The 19,707-nt window shown below is 33.9% G+C and overlaps 1 protein-coding gene and 1 non-coding gene across 9 annotated transcripts in view; one reads left to right on the top strand and one right to left on the bottom strand.

Annotated features, from left to right (window-relative positions):
* ETHR (ecdysis triggering hormone receptor) overlaps positions 1–19,707 on the bottom strand; it is a 351,487-nt gene that overhangs the window by 27,951 nt on the left and 303,829 nt on the right. For all 8 annotated transcript variants that reach the window (XR_012454239.1, XR_012454240.1, XR_012454238.1 and 5 more), the window contains one exon: positions 11,144–11,324. Coding sequence is in view for 5 of the 8 variants with exons in the window: in XM_074114639.1 (XP_073970740.1) it covers positions 11,144–11,324 (181 nt within the window). In the remaining 3 variants the exon portion in view is untranslated. The remainder of the gene's footprint in view (positions 1–11,143; positions 11,325–19,707) is intronic.
* On the top strand, positions 15,339–15,411 carry TRNAK-UUU (transfer RNA lysine (anticodon UUU)). The gene has a single exon. It is a non-coding gene; the product is annotated as a tRNA-Lys (tRNA).

The raw sequence follows: 19,707 nt of genomic DNA, 5'->3' as shown, positions 1-19,707 counted from the left end.
GGGTCTTTCTTGCGACTGTAAACAATACTGTTAAGGGTCTTTCTTGGATTGTAAACAGTACTGTTAAAGAGTCTTTCTTGAATTGTAAATAATACTGTTAAGGATGGAAGGGATTAGCTATGAGGTTAGCATACTGGACTCCCACTCGGAGGTCCCGGGTTCGAATCCAGCAGCTGACCCTTAGATTTTCTCTTCCTAGAAGCTTCTTACAGCTCACTGTCCGGTGATGGACAGTGTGGTCTGTAACGAGAGAACACTGTCCGGAGGCCGGCAGTGCACTGGAAAAAGCTCCGGGCGCAGCAACCTCAGCTGTTGATGCGCCAAAAAAAAAATAAAAAAAAAAAAAAAATACTGTTAAGGGTCTTTCTTGCGACTGTAAACAATACTGTTAAGGGTCTTTCTTGGGTGTGGCTCCGCTTGCAGCACAAACTTAAAAAAAAAAAATCATCCTCCGTTTATTTACTAATGAATCATCAAATCTTATTTAACCGATCCGTATTACAGAGTTCGTCAAGAGGGATGTCCTGTGATAACTAGAGTTTCCCCAAAGAAATATTCTAGATCCTTTTCTCTTTCTAATATGTACTATCGGATCTTTCTTCGTTCCAAAATACAATTGTTTCGACATACGCTGACGTTACTGCTATTCTCTCAACACAACTTTGATCCTATCCAAGCCTGTCAGAATATTGAAATTCATTGTAATCTTCTCAAAATGTGGTTTCATAAATGGAAAATAAATGATCGAAAAATCTGTGCTCATTACTTTTATTCAAAGGAAGCCGATTTGTCTACTAGTTCATCTAAATGGAACAACATCGTAAAACTTTTCTTGTCTTCGTAAAGTATATCTACCAATTCTATTTGAATCATTTTTCAACGAAAATTCCTTTTTACGGAGATCTGGATTAAGACTCACTGTTTTTAATTCCAGGATATTGTATGATTCTTTGTTGCTACTAAAATACGAATCAATGTTATTTAAACATTGTAAAGAATAATACTGATATCTATTTCCCCAAAAAATGGAAACCAGATTCCCTATTTGAAATGAATGATTATATTAAATACACTATGTGTGCAGTAAATGTGTAAAAACAAGAAATTCTATCATCATAAAAATGACCCAGATCTATAGTAATGGACCCATTTTTGTCCCCTTCTTTCTGTATCATTCAGACCTCCTACAGGGAGAGAAGGAGCTTGACCCAAATAACTGGCCCTTTAAGTGTGAATCCAATGGCTGGGCTCGTTCCATAGTTGCCTATCTTAGCCAATAAGGGCGGCTCTCCTTACCAGGTTTTTATTTCTTTTCAATGTTTATTTAGAATAGTGATTCTCAGCTGGTTGACATTTTAACTTGCGACTTTCTGACTCACATACCTGGAAAGTGAATGAAGTTCTATATATTTTATTTCATACTGCTTTTTATGATGACAACTGTTAAATCACCGTTTCTTGTGTAGATAAATTGTTTAATTCACAGTAACACCTTAAACTGTAAACAAAAAGGTAACACTGTAATCTAGCTAGTAAGAGCTTTCACAGAATTACGTGCTGTATCGTATTTACAATTTCTACGAATAAATGTGTAAGGATTTTATTTTATTAGACAAAGTGGAACGGAACGCGTGTGTGGTTGCACCACGCCATTACATCCTGATAGGACAAAACTTTTTTCAAGGGCAAACAATAAAAAACTTAAGTTGCTCTACCAGGAGTTTAGGTTACCGCATTTAATTTAACTTAATTACTTTTAATTGTAGCTTAATTTAACCGATGATGGATGAGAAAACAGAAGAAATAAGAGCTCGTGATTCTATTACTTGTGTAAGAGCTCATGATTCTATTACTTGTGTAGGAGCTCGTGATTCTATTACTTGTGTAAGAGCTCATGATTCTATTACTTAAGAATAGAGTGTGAACCCTCACACGACTTTTTCTTACTGAATTGTACTGAATGTTGAGATATAGTTCAACTGCGTAATGCGAGCGTACCGTAAGTTGTTCGTCCCATTGTCTATTAAATGTACACAAATTTTAATTTTTTTTTTTTTGTAATAAAAATTAATTGTTTTTGTTTTATAAATATGTAATATGGATTTCATTATTACTTTTTTGGCACGGTTTTTTAAGGGAAATATTTAGAGTTTTTTTAATCTTACACGATTTTTTAAAGTTGTGGAACATATCCTCCAAATTTACCATAATGTCGCATGTATTTTTTTACTCGATTTTTTTTGCACTGTTTTTTAAGGAACTTATCTACCGTGTAAAAAAGAGTTGAGAGTATATGGTCTTTTTTTTATTATTAAAGAAAAACTAAATATTCTGCTATAAAAGTGAACTAAAAATAGAAAGTTTTCCATTATACAGTTTGTGCAGATTATCATTTTCCCTGTAGAATTTTATTAAAGCCAACAATCGCATTGTTATATAGGAGAAAGGTTTTGATGGTATGTAGGAGACTATGGTTCCAAATTACTTGGCAAAACGCGTGGGTTGTAGCATTGGAAAGGAGCTGAATATTGTATTATGCTATTGTAATTCAGTAGAAGGTCTTCCCACTGCATCCACAACAGGATAGTATACACTTTCCGCGCCATTATACATTCATTTATAAATTAATTTACATTACTTTCCAAATTTGTCTGCTGTTAAACTAATTCATACAATTTTTTTAAAAAAAATATAGAAAAAATAAAAAATAAATATAAGCTTAGAGATAAAGGCCACCATTTAAAACTATGAAAACATAGTTTGTCAACATGAAATCCACTCGGCTGTCAACATAATGTCAACGGAGTGACTGTTAACTATATATTTATGGCCGCCATAAAGTAGAGAACGATTTATTGTCAACTCTCCTCTCTGTATCGCATATTTTATTGGTTGTGTGTTTCATACATTTCTCTGTAACGTATTCTTCATTGTATGTGGGCAATTAATCAAATTCCATTTTAGAAAAACAAAACAAAAATAGGAACATGATCTATTTTTATGGTTATCTAGCTGTACTAACCGTCATCGTAGTTAAATCTGGTACCCTTCGATACGACCTTTTCAATTGGATTGCTTGGGCCAGCTTTTATAATCCTTAATCATACTATAAGTCATCACAATTTTTAAAAGATCAGGTTGTAAGATTCCTAACCAAAAGGAGGTAATCTTTTGTGAGAAGTGAAAGTAATTCATTTTTAAATAGCTGGTTACTTAAGTCATTTGTTTTTAGTAAAGTTCATTTTAGGTGATTCTGTTATCCAATTCATTATCCATTTCGTGTGATGCAAATTTGGACACAAACAAAACAAAATGACTAGGTATTCGTGAATATATTCGCACTTTTGGAGAATCGATTTTAGTTTAATCGAGAAATGCTAGTAATGATTATCCAAGAATCTAGGCTGTATTAGTTCACCGGTGTTTATTCCGCTAGATTGCAGGACAAGCGTTGCTGCCGTTTATGTCATACACTTTATTAAATTTTGTAAGAGATTAGGTTCTAAAATTGCCAGTTAGAATATTCAATAGGATTTAGGTTTTTATATAGAAGAATGGTTTCAATGATTTCTCGGAGATACCTGCTTCCTTAAAACCGACAATTTTTTGACTTTAGCGAAAATGGCTAGTTTATTGTATGAATAGGTTTCATCAATATCGCACTAGGTTAGAGTGTACTGAAGTCAGGTTCGAGTCCAGCTGGATGCACTATCTTTCTACTGCCTAAGGCTGGAAACATAGTGGAGCGGCGGGCAAAGCGGCGATGATAGCTGCTTCAGATCAAAGAGAGCGACGAGCAGCGAGCAAAGATTCGCATGCACATAGTGACGAGCTTAGTCGCGTTCTCCTTTTGACAAAACAAGATGGAGGAAATATTTTTATATGAAAATTCTTCGTTGAAACTTTGGTATTTGCAGCAGTAAGCTAAGGTAGTAAGAGCTGCAGTGTACATGACATAAATAAGTCTAGAAATGAACTTGGTGAATTTCATCACTTTTACCAACAACTTCGGGAGCATCCTGGCAAGTTTCATGCGTATTTTCGAATGTCTATATCAACATTTGATTACATACTAGCCCAGTGTAACCCCATTAATCAAAATCAAATTTTATTGTTTTTGAGTAATACAGCTCATAACATGAGTTAGGCACAATATAGAAAAATTAACTAAATACAAATCTGTGTAACCCCATTAATCCTAGCAGTTACTTTAAGATAAGAAAATAAAAATAAAATAGAAATATATGCAGATAAAAAGAAATTAGTCAATTAAAAAAACACAATAATTTTATTAAATCACTACTCCATGATTTGTCATAAATTAATGTTGTTCATCTGAAAAACTGGAGTAGTACGACGCTACAGAAGAAGGATTGGAGAATTCGTCCTGATCAGAAGTAGTAGGACGTGAAAATGTAATTTAATTTTGCCTAGTATTTAGATGAAAGTTAGCATTAAGGGATTAAGAACCAAATTAAATGTAGCAAAAATTACCTGAATTCTCCATTAACTACTAATTGTTAATTAATTTTAACTATTAATTATTAATTGTTAAAAACTATTGTAGCTTCACAAATACTATGGCCCCACAGAGGTTTCTTTAAACAAACTAAACCAATAATGTATCAATATTCCATAACCTTTGAAAAATAACCTTTAAAATTTGAGCGCGATGAGAGCGAAGAAATCAAACATGTCATAACGCTTTGCTCCACTCTTTATAGATAGCGTTGCTCTATCTTCGCTTTGCTCGCCACTATGCGCGGTCCCATATGTTTACTTGTGTTTGATTTCGCCGCTTTGCTCTTCGCTATCATCGCCGCTTTGCTCGCCGCTCCACTATGTTTCCAGCCTAATGTGTCTACATCTCGTCTGGTAATATTGTTGTCAGTAATAAGACTGTTCTACTTTAACTTGATATTTGATCAATAAATAATCCACTGACTGTATTTCCATTTAGAGTACCAAACTTGAACTATGTTGTAAAGAATTAATATCAATTGACAATATTTTTCTGAACAAAAATATTTAAAAACTTTATTGTAAAACCTAATAATTACTTGAATAATATCATAAAATAACATTCCAGAATATTCCATTATAAAATTCTAGTTTAAGTAGCATTCTTTCAATTTTTTCTATAATAAATTATTCCGTAATCTTTTCTCGTCTTTGTCCAATGTAGTGTACAGAATTGGTGTAATATTTATGAAGTACCACCGTCCGAACATATATGTTTATACTTTATATTTTAGCTAATGTTGAAATCTTGGCAGGATTTCAAATATTGTTAGTATACGGGGTGTGTATTCTATATGATAAAGTTGTAGAGAAACACTTTTATACCTGTACATAACTATTTGGTTTACTATCTTTAGTTTAGATTATTATTATTATTTTTATTTTTACTTAAAGCTCTAAGAGATTGTGATCAGAGCAAATTTACTCTTTTTCTCGGAAGCTAAATTGTTTTGATTCTCTGATTAAGGCAAAAACATCAGGCGAGTCTCTCCTGAGCTCCATCTCCACTTGCATTGTGGCTTCGCGAATGTGCATCTCGCCAGTACAGGAAAAACTGCAGGTAAATAAACGGAAAACGTTTGTAATCTTCTAACTAATGATGAAGTAAGTCACGGCTCCGCAAATACTCGGTAAATTTTGACTAACAAATTAATTATACAAATATTTAATATTAGGAAGCAAAACAAAACATATTTACATAATAGGTTAGCTGTATTGTTGTGAGAATTCTCTAGTTTCTAGGAATTGGAATGTATAATGGTGTTTAGAAGTGATAAGTCTATAACTACATCTTGCAGCTTTGAAATAATTTTAAATTTTATCTCAAGCTCTTTAGATAGTCTAAATTTACAAAATAGGTAGTCTTTTAATTAATTAATTGAGCTTTACCTCTTTGCGTAGAAATACTTATCTAGCCAAATAGTCCTATTTACTGTTCTGTTACCCGCTAAATTGGAAAGATTATTGTACAAGATAGTTTCTCTCTGGGTGTAGCCGTGTATTTTCCCCACAAATGTAATCGTTTAAAGTTAGTTCCATTATTTCATACAAAATGTATAATGTATGCATTACATATAACAGAACAAATATAAAAATATATAAAGTTAAAAATACTTGTGTTCAAAATTTCAAAATCTATCTCTCTCTGTCACTGAGTGAGTGATAGGAAATAGTCTGAGACAAGTAGATGCTTAAATAATAAGGAGAAGTAGTATGAAAAAGAGATTCTGGGTGAATAAATTTCAGTTGAGAAAAACTCTCAGAACAATGAAGAAGTTTATAAGGAGAAAATAAGTAAATAAAAAAAGAGGAAAATATGTGGGTTTATTTAACACTGAAATTTCTTATGAAAATTATATGTTCAAAAACATAAAACTTTTCATAGCCTGTTCAGAAAATGCGTGTACATTTATGTGCAACGTTGTATTTTGTTTTGCTTCTGTTAAAAAGAAAAACAAACAAAAAGGTTATCCCCATAACAAAAACAGCTGTTAAAGCGATAATTCTTAGCAAACTGTTGCTTTGTATTCTGTTTAATGATTAGATATTCTGTCCACACACTGCGTACCTACACTTATACAGAAGAGGCTAACTATGAATTGTATGAAAAAGTAGAAGAAAATACTTAAATATTCTCTGTGCATCATCTCTATTGGATTGGATTTGGACATGTAATATATATTAGGATCAAAGGGAAGTTTATCTTCTTTACATAGATAAATTTAACTATATACTATACAGCTTGAAATGTATTAACAATGGAATAATGCAACGTTTAGTTTTCCTTATTTTTGTAAAAGGTCAAATATTGATACATACTCGATAAATATACAAAAGTGAGTTAAAAGATTTTGAGATATCTTGAGTAAAGAAAACGTTTTCTAAGTGAGTAGGTTATTATTATTATAGTTATTATTATTATTATTATTAGGTTTCATTATAGACGGGTATCGTTAAGTATGAGATCAGATATTTGGTCGAGTAGTTTGCTCTGTCTATTGTGCCTGTTAACTTCAGTTCTTCAAATCATGTGTGAGATCTACGTGGTCTTTTGTCTATCAGCTCAACATGCCGCAAAATATTTACAAGAGGAACAGTTCTTTTACACCAAATATATATGTAAGTATTTCGACCATCTTTAACAAATTGAAGGAAATAGCAAATATTTTCGAATATTTACGAGGGTCGTTTGAAAAGTCCGTGCAAAGTCAGAGAGATAGCACTACTGGCGCGTATCGAGGTCATGTTTAGTTAGTAGCATCTCTTGGAAGAACACACACCAAGTTTCAGCCAGATCGGTCTATTTCTTTGTGTTTGGCATTCGTTTGAATCGAGGAAGTCGAGTGATTTTCAAAAAATAGACGAAAAAGAATTTCGTGTGTTGATTAAACACTACTTTATGAAATGCAAAACGCCTCAGGAGACTAAAGAGAAGCTTGATAAACATTATGGTAACTCTGCACCTTCGATTAGAACAGTTTATAAGTGGTTTCAAAATTTTCGGAGTGGCCGTATGGGCACAAGTGACGCTGAACGTTCTGGACGCCCTGTTGAGGTTACTACTCCAGAAATCATTGATAAAATCCATGATATGGTGATGGATGACAGAAGAGTGAAGGTGCGTAAGATTGCTAGTGCTGTGGGCATCTCGAATGAACGGGTACATAATATTTTGCATTAACATTTGGACATGACAAAGCTATGCGCAAGATGGGTGCCGCGATTGCTCACGCTTGACCAAAAACGAAATCGTGTGAAGTGTTGCAAGGACGGTTTGCAGCTGTTCCAGAAGAATCCGCAGGACTTTAAGCGTCGTTTCGTCACTGTGGATGAAACATGGATACATCACTACACTCCTGAGACCAAAGAACAATCTAAACAATGAATTACCAAGGGGGAATCTGCGCCAAAAAAGGCGAAGACCGTTCCTTCGGCCGGAAAGATTATGGCGACTGTCTTTTGGGATTCGCAAGGAATAATCCTCATCGACTATCTGGAAAAGGGTAAAACTATTACAGGTGCATATTATTCATCGTTATTGGACCGTTTGAAAACCGAGCTGCAAGAAAAACGCCCACGATTGGCCCACAAAAAAGTCCTTTTCCATCACGACAACGCACCAGCTCACACCTCAGCAGTTGTGGTCGCAAAATTAATGGAAATAGGGTTCCACAACTCGTTTCACATCCCCCCTATTCTCCAGACTTGGCTCCCTCGGACTACTATTTGTTCCCCAATATGAAGAAATGGCTGGCGGGAAAAAGATTTTATTCAAACGAGGAGGTGATTGCAAAAACGAATGGCTATTTTTCAGACTTGGACAAATCCTATTATTCGGAAGGGATCAACAAACTAGAGCAGCGTTGGACGAAGTGTATAAGCCTAAAAGGAGACTATGTTGAAAAATAAAAAAGGTTTACCCCAAAAAATTAAGTAGTTTTTATTTTTGCACGGACTTTTCAAACGACCCTCGTACGTTCTTAGCATTAAAAAAAATAATGAAAGACCATCGTTTTCTCATATTTAGCAAAAATAAACTTGAACGTATTTCTAAATTAACTGAACGGAAGAAAAAAAAAAAAAAATCCTTCTGTTTAAGAAAACTAAAAACGAGCACACATTGTTTGGGAATGGAGAGAATTCCTCGAGAGAATCACGTAATCGTAGAATTCCTACAGATTGTTGCACCTTGGGAATGCAAGCTATGCTTTACATGACGTTTGCCTTGCATTTTTATTGTCCATTCACTATTAATAAACGTTTATTTTTATGATGCAAAAAAGAAGCATATTGTTCTCCAACGATTCCCAAAACTGCTTTTTATAAAAACAGTTTTTATTTTTCAGTTCGTTTGTAAAATTATTATTATGGAATTGTTTTTATCTCTGAATGAAATTTATCAATACTAATGTGAATATATAATCAGCAGTCTCACTTACGTTCAAAACATTAAACACATCCATTCCGTTTTTAAAGTGAAAATGTCCTAATTTCCTAAATTTAAATTGACCACTCTTTAACTCGCACAGATCTTATCATTAGTTGATACAAACATTGACTGAAAATAAATTGGTAACTAACAAGAAACGTTTATTAACCATAATAAAAACTTTAGTAAAAAAACGCACAGACATTTGTCATATCCGAGTTTAGTACATCTTCGTTTGAACTAGTACGCGTATTTTTCATAGACCAACAAGAGATGAAAAGCCTAATTTTGGCTGATTAAACAGATGTCTGTTTTTCTTTTATCTTTATATTAGACTACTTATTGCTTAAAACTAACTGTTTTGAATTTATAAACTAACTAATCTAAAGATAACATCATTAAGTTGTTCTCATTTCTTAAAATGGCTTTTGATTGCATGTCTCTTTTTGACGCCCATTTCTGTCATAATTATTTTTCTTGATTTTATGTAGTTGATTTTAATGTTTTTATATTTCAAGTTGAAGAATTAGGAGTTTTAGAATTTTGAACTGGATTCGTATATATTTTTAAAAAAAATGGATTTATTAGTTTTGATTACGTTATTAGAGATATTGGTGATGATATGTTGATCTCCTTTCTTGTTATATTATTTATTCAAGATTTTATTCTTTGAATAAATATTTTACAAGTCTGTATTTTGTTAAATGTAAACACTTGTATGTAGAACTTGGTAGTTATCAATTTAACTGCATCGAAAGAAAGTATCTCATGCTTACAAATATTTATATATTTTCTGAATGTAACTTTTTTTATATGCACATTTATAAATCGAGTTAAAATGTATTCAGCTCAGAAGGAGGTCTTTTACTTCTTAATTTTTCTTGAGTTAAATGTCTAAATTTAAAAATAAGCGTATACATATACATATTATATATTTATATCTGTTTTAAATTATCTAGAATTACCATGTAGTTCGGGTGATGTTTTTAATACACAATTTCGCATCGTTATTTTTTATTTTTATAAGCTTTGCAATTTTTTTTTTTTTTTGTAAATGTCAGTTGCTCAGCTTAAATGCATTTTTTCTCCAGTTTTCCCTCAATTTCTTGTAAAAGAGTTCTTAATTTTTGTATTTATGCATTTTTAAATAACAGTCTGAAAAACCACTTAAATTCGTGCTATGCTTTTTATTTGCAAACGGATCAGATGGAAATGCTAGTTCTGCAGTGATTTTTCCTGAATCTTTTCCCAATAAAGAAAATTTCATTCTACCACTTAGATCTTTTGCATAATTAACAATTAACCTATTTTTGTTCCCTACTTTAGGCTTCAAAAAAATAACACCAGCTATGGCCATTTTTTGTGTTATTTGGGGGAGCTAAATTTTAAGGAATCTGGCGTAATGACTCCAGAAGTTATTAGTGAAGGAGATTTTAAGAAATCATTTGAGCTTAGTTATTAGTGAAGGAGATTTTAAGAAACTATTTGAGCATAGTTATTAGTGAAGGAGATTTTAAGAAATCAATTGAGCATAGTTATTAGTGAAGGAGATTTAAGAAACCACTTGCGCATAGATTATTAGTGAAGGAGATTTTAAGAAATCAATTGAGCATAGTTATTAGTGAAGGAGATTTAAGAAACCATTTGAGCATAGTTATTAGTGAAGGAGATTTTAAGAAACCATTTGAGCATAGTTATTAGTGAAGGAGATTTTAAGAAACCATTTGAGCATAGTTATTAGTGAAGGAGATTTTAAGGAACTATTTGAGCGTAATGTGTGCCGTTGAATGGTCTCCAGTTATGGATGAAATATTGGGTTTCATTAATAGCAATGCATCAATACTAAACTCAAAGAAAAATTTGGATCAGCCGGAGATTCCCGTTGTAGATCAAATTTCTGTGAGTTATAAATGCTGTTCTTTCGCATAAAAAAAGAAGAATCGTATGTTTTGATAAACAAATGCCTTGTTATTTGAGCAACAGGCTTTGTTATATACTTTTCGAATTCTGCCTAAGAGAACCTAGTGTCAAACCTTATATTTTAAACATCAATTTCTTTTAAGAATTTCTTTCTAGAATATATTTACCAAGGATTGGCCAGTATTCTAATCACCCTTCACTATTATATCTAATAATTATTATTAAGTTTCAGATTTTGTTTACATGAAATTAAAAACTAAATCAATCACTTACCTGGTAAAGAGTGCTGCAAATACCCAAGCTTTTAAGCATATTAACATCGCACGAGTTTTGGTACAAACATAACCAGCTCGAAGTGGTTCACAGATGGCATAATACCTCTCAAAGCTGATGGCTAATATGGTGAGTACTGAAGCATGGGCTACAGTCATTTCAACAAATGGTACTGCTTTACCTGAAACAGCCAAAGTAAATTCATGCTAATTGTGTTGAAAGTAAGTAAAATTTGCATTATTATTATTATTTTTTTTTTTTTGATAAGAAACCGCGTACGAAAGAGAGAGCTAAGGTGAGAGTCTAAGGGGGAACTAGCCACTCTTTACGGGGGGGCATCATCAATTCTGCCAGCGCTGTGGCTTTAGAAGTTTTAATTGGTCTGGCCCACATCTATACATCTGGCTGGAGATTGCAAGGTAGTCCTAAAAAACTAAAGGTGAAGGAATAAAAGTTTCTTCATGATCAGTTACCATCAAGCATAACATGAAACTCTATTTTAAATTTGGTAAGATTTACAGTAACTTTTGAAAAGATAAGATTGGGAACAAAAATTTTTGAAACGGGAATGTTTAATCGCATTTTTTAAAACATCGGGAGCCTATTAAAAGATGATCAACAAAATGAAAGACGATTTAAAAAAAAAAACATCTGATGATAATGATAATGATCAGGCTTCTCAAAAATAACCTGAACACTGGAGGTTACAGTCCTGGTTTCTTCACAAAGTAAACAACCACCAGTTTAGTTTGTCATCACAAAAATTCTCCCGAGTTCAGCGTCTAAAAGCTTCTTTAAGTCAAGATAAAACAAATTAAAAATCATTTATGGAATTTTGAATTGATTTTGATTTACACAAATTAAATAAAACATGTTTTATTTGAAAATTCTTTATAATTTAATTATTTTACTTTGAATTTATTATAGGTAACAAAAAAAAAGGATACGGGCGATGTAATCAAATTATATAGTGCAGAGAAAATACTACAGGTGAAGAGAGGGACAAAGTAACTGGAGCGCGGAAACTAACTTAGGAAGGCGGCTTGCTGAGGAGGAGGAGGCGGTGAAGAAAAAGTAAAATATGTTCTTAACAGTATTAGTAACATTGTTTAGACTTTTCTGAAAATTTGTGTTTGTCTTTTTTACAGCCTTCTTTATTATTGCCAATTTTTCCGTGTCCATTCTTTTGGTTGCTATTTTTATTTTTTGTTGGAAGCAACAATATGTTTTGCTCAGATTATGCAAGTGGATTTGTGAAGGAGGAAACTAGTAACTTTGTTTGTGTAATTGAATTTTCATCATTGAAAATGGTTTTGTATTAGAAAAAAAGGAACTGTTAGAATTGTTTTCGATTCTTAACGGGAATTAATAATCATGAGTTCGCAACTGGTGATAGTTTTAAATACTTGGGAACGGTGGTGACGAATGGAAACAAAATGGAAGCCGAAATTAAAGCACGAACAGCTGCTGGTAACAGGTGCTTATCTTTAGCGAAGAAGGCTGTTCGCTTTAAAGGTGTGTCAAGTGACGCCAAGGTAATAATATTGTACCGAAGTGACCTGGGCCAGAGAAGAAAGGCCTAGATTGTTCTGGGAGTTCTTGGCGCCGAGGGGATGGAACTATTGTCCGTGGAGAGGCCGCTGGGAGGGGCTAACAAAAGTCCAGACCTGACCTAAACCAGAGAAGAAAGGCCGAGATTGTCCTGGGAGTTCTTGGCGCCGAGGGGATGGATCTATTGTCCGTGGAGAGGCCGCTGGGAGGGGCTAACAAAAGTCCAGACCTGACCTAAGCCAGAGAAGAAAGGCCGAGATTGTCCTGGGAGTTTAGTGACCTTGGCACCGAGGGGATGCAGCTATTGTCCGTGGAGTGGCCACTGGGAGGGCTAACAAAAGTCCAGACCTGACCTGAGCCAGAGAAGAAAGGCCTAGATTGTTCTGGGAGTTTAGTGACCGTAGTCTAGTCTAGTACGTTTCATCACTGTATAAAAGCCAAGTGAGCGGCCCTAGTTAGGCGGTCGTAGTTGGAATGAGGAGTCACAGTTGGAGTCAGTCACAGTTTGTCAGTGTTACGGAGTTCTTCAGAGTTAGCCCGTTGGGGGGTCAGTCAGCTGAGTGGAGTTTTGTTAGTGCATTTGAGTCTAGTGCAGGGCGGAACAGTAGTCAGTCGTTGAACAGTTTTTGTGGTGTATTTACGCAGTAAGTAACAGTAAACTGTTGTGACTGTTGTAAATGCTAAAAGAAGTGAAAAGTAATCGTTGATAGTAAATGATAATAATGTTAGTAATGTTAATTTAATGTGTTAATAAAACAGGTTACTACTTATAAGTTTAGCGAATTTATTATTTAAGAACCCTTTTATTTAATAACTAGTGGCAGTCACTAGTTGTAGTTGAAGTTTTTTCAAATGAAGAAAAAGGAAAAAGTTTACAATATGTAGAACTATAATAAGACCAGTTGTAACGTATGCCAGTGAGACGTGGGTACTGTCTAAAGAGAGCAGAAAGGTTTCTTCGGGTGTGGGGGAGAAAGGTTCTGAAAAAGATATTTGGCCCACGCTTTGTGAGAACGGCCAGTGGAGGATTAGGAAAAAAGAAGAATTGCATCAGATGTACAATGAAGAAGACATCGTAACCTTTATAAAGAAGGGTCATCACCGTTGGAGCTCGCCGGAGAGGAGGAACACGCTTGCGCTGCCCTGGACAATCTCCAAGATGACCTCACCTCAATGGTTGTTAAGTGATGGAAGCCAAAGACAGGAATGTCTTGGCAGAAGCTAGTGGACGAGGCATGGGTCCATTACGGCAGTTGCGCCATGGGATAGATAGATTAGAATTGTAATTTTCACAGTGAGCGCGGTGGAAATTAGGGTTTTGATTAATTCGGTCGTGGATAGTAAGTCCTACTAGCAGCTGATATTTTTTTGGTTTCGGCCAAAACTTTGTCTTGGCTCTTCCTGCCCCAGATGTCTCTTTACCTTCCTTGGGATTTTAGTCTTTCCTAGCTCAGGCTTTCTAATGAGTGTGGTATTTTCAGACGATGTATCTGCATAGCAAAGGAATTCATACAGCTCTTTGTTCCTTCTGTTTCGCCAACCTGATTGTTTCTTACTGATAAACTACTTTTTGTGAGAGGCCTTTATCTTAAAACTATGTCCTTCTTATGATGATATGATAACCATTTAAGAGGCGTGATGAAGTATTATGGAGATCAGTATTGTATGGAGCTGGGATTTCATTTGTCTACTGATTTAGCTAGCTTCTTAGATGCATTAAGTGATGGAGGTTAAGTAAAATGCCAAGTAAGGATATATTTTAAAATTGATATCCACCATAGTGACGTATCGGTCTTGTTTAGTACTTTCTTCGTTTAATGACTAAAATCTTAAATGCTAAGGTTGCTTTAAAAAATAATCCAGAGAACCTGAAAAAACAAACTTAATCCTTTACAGTTATAATTTTATTATTGGTTCAACAATTTTATACAAGTAAAATACTAATATGTCACTCTTGTTTTAGATTGTCATAAAAGTTGGTCAAATGTTGGATAAAATGAAAAAGAGAGACAAGTACATATTTTTGTTGGCGCATTGGTCAACACTAGTTGTAACCAATATTAAGGATAAATACAACGATTCACTTCATAAGAAAGCTCTGCTATAAAATTATATTGAACAAAGGTAAACAAAAACAATTAGTTGTTTCGATATACATATATATTGTTCAAACCACGCCTCTTTATCTTTGTTCATTTTGTGGCGGCAAGAGAAGGGAGATATTCCGTTTATCGTCAGACAATACTGTTTATATATAACTAACGAATCCTTTTATTCTATGTAATCTAGTCGTTCTTCAAAGGAGAATGGTTGAATGAACTATTTACAAATATAAGTAGTTAGTTCATTAAATGACGGAAATGACTATTGTTTATAAAACACAATGGATTATTAAACGTAAATCATTTTATAGTTGCATAATATATGTTCTAAATAAATAGTAGTTAATTTTTATAGTATACAATGACTTCGATCAATAACTGAAGAAATAATTCGTAAAAATGACTTTAAAAAAAATATATAATTTTACTCGTCCAGTAATTTAGCGTATTTGTATTTACGAACAGTGCCAATTCTTGTTATTTATTAGCTATAATTTTGGTATAAACTTGAAGATTAGATAGCGGCCTTGGAAATGTCAGTCGCCTGGATAGCTCAGTCGGTAGAGCATCAGACTTTTAATCTGAGGGTCCAGGGTTCGAGTCCCTGTTCGGGCGGTTTAAATTTTACCCAATGAATAAAAACTTTTTTTTTAAATTTTTTTAAATGCTTCTTTTATTTATTGTTATTTATTGTTTTATTATTTTTTTTCTACCGGCGCATCGACGTCTATAGTCATTAGCGCCCTTTTATTGTTATTAAAGTGCCATCTGCAATTATTTAATGGTACTATTAATTATAGATATTTTGGAAAATATTTACCGATTTGACGATTGCTGCAAGGCTTTGCTTTTTTTTCTCAGTACTTGAATATTTTGTAAATAGAGTTATCTACACACACAATTTATTTTTATTTTTTGGCGCATCGACTACTGAGGTCATTAGCGCCCACACAATATGTTATTAACCTTATATTGATAAAATGAGTTATATTTTATTTAAGGCCTTTTCTCAACAAAAATGTAAATGAGACTTTGCTCATGAGTTTTTTAAAGTTTTTTTTGGTTTGCAATTGTCTCGAAAAAGGCTCGTATTTTCTTTATTCTTCGTACTATACAATACACACAAAGGCTTATTTCTTTTATAGGAAAGTTTTTCCCGGAGAATAGATTTTTCGAGAATACTATCGAGATTTTAGCACTGCTGTTGTAAGAGCCCCTTAATAAAGCCTAATTTAATCCTTTTTTAAAAAAAGTTTTCATTTAAAATGTAATTACTACGATGATACGAACGCATGCTCTCCGAATCTAAATTAACAGTTCTATTTAAAAAAAAAAAAAAAAAAATTATAGGGACTAGGTTTTTTATTAGGGTATTCATCTTTCAAATTAATTTTTTTTTTTTTTTACTTTTCTATACGCTTGACGAGGATATAGTGTGACAGTTGTTGAGCACAAATTGCTGGAGTAATCTATTTTGGGTAGACAGAGTTGAAAGGCAAAATTATTGCATCCAAATAAAACAGAAATAATGTTATGAACTTGGTGGAATGTAAAGTTGACATTGACGAATGGTCCTGTATCGATCTAATGCATACAGCCGTTCTGTTCCAAGGCTTCTGTATTTTTTGTTTATTAATTGTAAAGTTATTTATTACAAGTTAACTTTTTAAAAGCAGAGTTAGGTTGTGCAAGGTTTCCCAATTCCTTCCTAACAAAGGCCACTTATTATCATTTGTATACCAAAAAAATCTCTCTTATATAGAGACCTCGTGGGGTACACCAGGTGTTAGAATGGATATATACAGGGTGTCCCAAGCTATATGGATAACGACTTTTTCTCGGAAACTAAGATAGCTAGAAAGAAACTAAAAAATACGTGTTCCCTTAGTTTTTTGTTAGGAATCCAAATTTACTTTGTAAATTTTGTTCGGTGCTTCCAGAAGCGAGATACAGGCACCAACTTCATTTTTTCAATTTTTGCCTATTCCTTACTGCTACTGAATATACTGAATTCCCCCCGTGTCGATATAACACCATCAGGCATGTAAAGAGATGTCTCGATAGGCAATTTGATGGGCATGTTATATCGACACAGGGGGCGATTCAGTGTCCACCTCGTTCACCGGATTTGACACCTATGGACTATTTCCTTTGGGGATACCTGAAAAACAAGGTGATTATTCATAACTTTTTTCCTTCTTTTCTTATTTCTGCTTACCTAAAAGCATTTCTAAATCTAGGTGCATCAGAATCAAGCCGGAATTGCATCTGTAGATGAACTAAAGCAGAGAATAATAGATGCCTGTAACTCGGTTAAAGCCGAATCTATTTCTTTGGCAGTAAGGGACGATTGGCAAGAAAGAGCATGTCTATGCATCTCTAATGGTGGAGGCCAGTTCGAGCATGATCTGTAATATTAATGAGGAGTAAAATTTATAATAAAATAGTACTTTTCTTCTTATTCAATCAAAAAACCGTTATAATATTATCATTTTGACATTTCTTATAAGAATCATGTTTTCATTCATAACTTGTAAAATATCGCTCACAGGAAAAAACCGTTCGAGTAAATTTTTCTTTAAAAAAAATAGAGGAATCTATTTCTGAAATAAAAACCCCACCTTCCCATTTGAAAAAATGAAGTTGGTGCCTGTATCTCGCTTCTGGAAGCACCGAAAAAAATTTACAAATTAAATTTGGATTTCTAACAAAAAACTAAGGGAACACGTATTTTTTAGTTTTATTCTAGCTATCTTAGTTTCCGAGAAAAAGTCGTTATCCATATAGCTTGGGACACCCTGTATACCTTCCCTAGAGTTGCCTTGGGCGGAAAGGTATCTGGCACCAGAGAAGAGTTTTCCAATCTGTAAATGGATTATTCCAATCTCTGGATTATTACCCAGAGTTACACAAGGATATTCTCTTTAGAGCCCTCTCAACTTCTTAATTTAGGATGCCATCTTTTTATATAGTATGAGAAGGCTTGTATAGGATAACAGAGAGAGGATATCCTGATTACCGTCTCCCCTAGAACTGCACTATTATTAAGTAAACATTTTGAACGGTCCATTTTGAGGTCTGTAAATTAAGTAATGAGGCTGATTTTTTTAAAAAATTTTATTCAAAAAGAATCACAATTCTATATTGTCACCTTCAAAATAACTTCCTTCTGAAGCCACACAGCGCTGGAGACGTTTCTTCCACTCCTCATAGCAGTGCTCGAACTCCAATACTGGAATAACCTTCCAGCTGGGCGGTTACAGCCGTTTGAATGTTTTCGACTATCCCAAAATGAGTTCCCTCGAGGTGATTTTTCAACTTCGGGAAGAGAAAAAAAAGTCACAAGGACTCAAATCAGGCGAATAAGGAGGCTGAGGAGCCACAGGAATGTTTTTTACTGGCCAAAAACTGATTTTAAGTTTATTGAAATTGCTGTGTGACAAGGAGCATTATCGTGATGTTAACACCCATTTGTTCTTGATGTTTGGTCTCACACGAATGAACCCTTTTTCGAAGTTTTTCAAGAACCTCTCAGTTGATTGGCCGTTTTTATCTTGAGATAGAAACTCTTTGTGGGCGATTCCGCCGTGGATATCTAAAAAACAAATCAGCATGTATTTGATCTTCGACTTCGGCCATCCTTGCTTTTTTGGGCCTTGGAGTGGTTGAAGTGTGCCACACTCCGTACTCTGGCGCTTGGTTTCTAGATCGTACTCAAACGCCCAAGACTCGTCACCAGTCATTACACGTTCCAGAAAATGGGGGTTGAAAAATCACCTCAAGGGAACTCATTTTGGGACAGTCGAAAACATACGGCTGTAACCGACCAGCTGAAGGCTATTCCAGTATCGGAGTTCGAGCACTGCTATGAGGAGTGGAAGAAACGTCTCCACAGCGCTGTGTGGCTTCAGAAGGAAATTATTTTGAAGGTGACAATATAGAATTGTAATTCTTTTTGAATGAAAAAACTTAAAAAAATCAGTATCATTACTTAATTTACAGACCTCGTATAACTCTCTGATGGTTACGAGTATAATAGACACATTGGAGTAATAATATTACATCCTAGTAATCGAAGAGCCCTAACTGTTTGACATTAAATGTCCAAGTTGTATGGACATATAAGTATTGCAAAGTCATAATGTACTTCTTTTGAGTTAACCTGTAATTATCAGGGATTGAATGCTAAGACAATAAGTTCTATCACTAATGTTCTAAAGAATGTTTGAACTAGCATTCTTTCTTCTTACTATCTGATAATATTTCCGTTGAAGTTCAACTAGCATCTTTTTAATGGCATTCTTTTGTAAAGTAATGGTTAGACAAGGTCATTTCAAGTACATATATGTGGTGACTATGTACGTTTAAAGAGGAATTCGTATTGTTTGTTGAGAAATAATGTCAACATTGCTTTGTATTGAATTTATCGCCTTCTGTTTGACATTCTGTTCAATTGATAAAAATAACATTGATAATCTTTTAAATCACATTATAGCACATGGCATTATTATTCAATTTTTGTTCATTTTAAAAGAGTTGCTTGTCCATTTTAATTTATATTTAACACAACATAATTTTCTTTATTTTAAATCTAATTCCTAAGAGAGATCTTCAGATTGTCTTAAATGTACTCTTTATCCTGTGTACGACTAGAAAAAGCCCGAGTCTTGATTCTACGATGGTTTAGAAGACCACTTAGGAAATAAACAGACATCTAATTTCTATATCTAGACAAATAATCAAGGAACTAGCGAATCTTTGGGTACCATCTAAGTACAATAGCTTTTAGTATTTCTGTCTCTTACTTTTTCATGCTTTCTCTTGCACGTGCAAGATAAGAAAAACCTTTCTCAAAATCTGGAATTGTATTCTTAGAGAATACAGGAAATGGAAAAGTTTATATGTTTGTAT

The sequence above is a fragment of the Rhodnius prolixus genome, unplaced genomic scaffold, assembly GCF_049639745.1.
Source record: "Rhodnius prolixus isolate KJV_2025 unplaced genomic scaffold, Rpr scaffold_7, whole genome shotgun sequence".
NCBI classification, from domain to species: domain Eukaryota; kingdom Metazoa; phylum Arthropoda; class Insecta; order Hemiptera; family Reduviidae; genus Rhodnius; species Rhodnius prolixus.
This window is presented reverse-complemented; position numbering and strand designations above follow the sequence as displayed.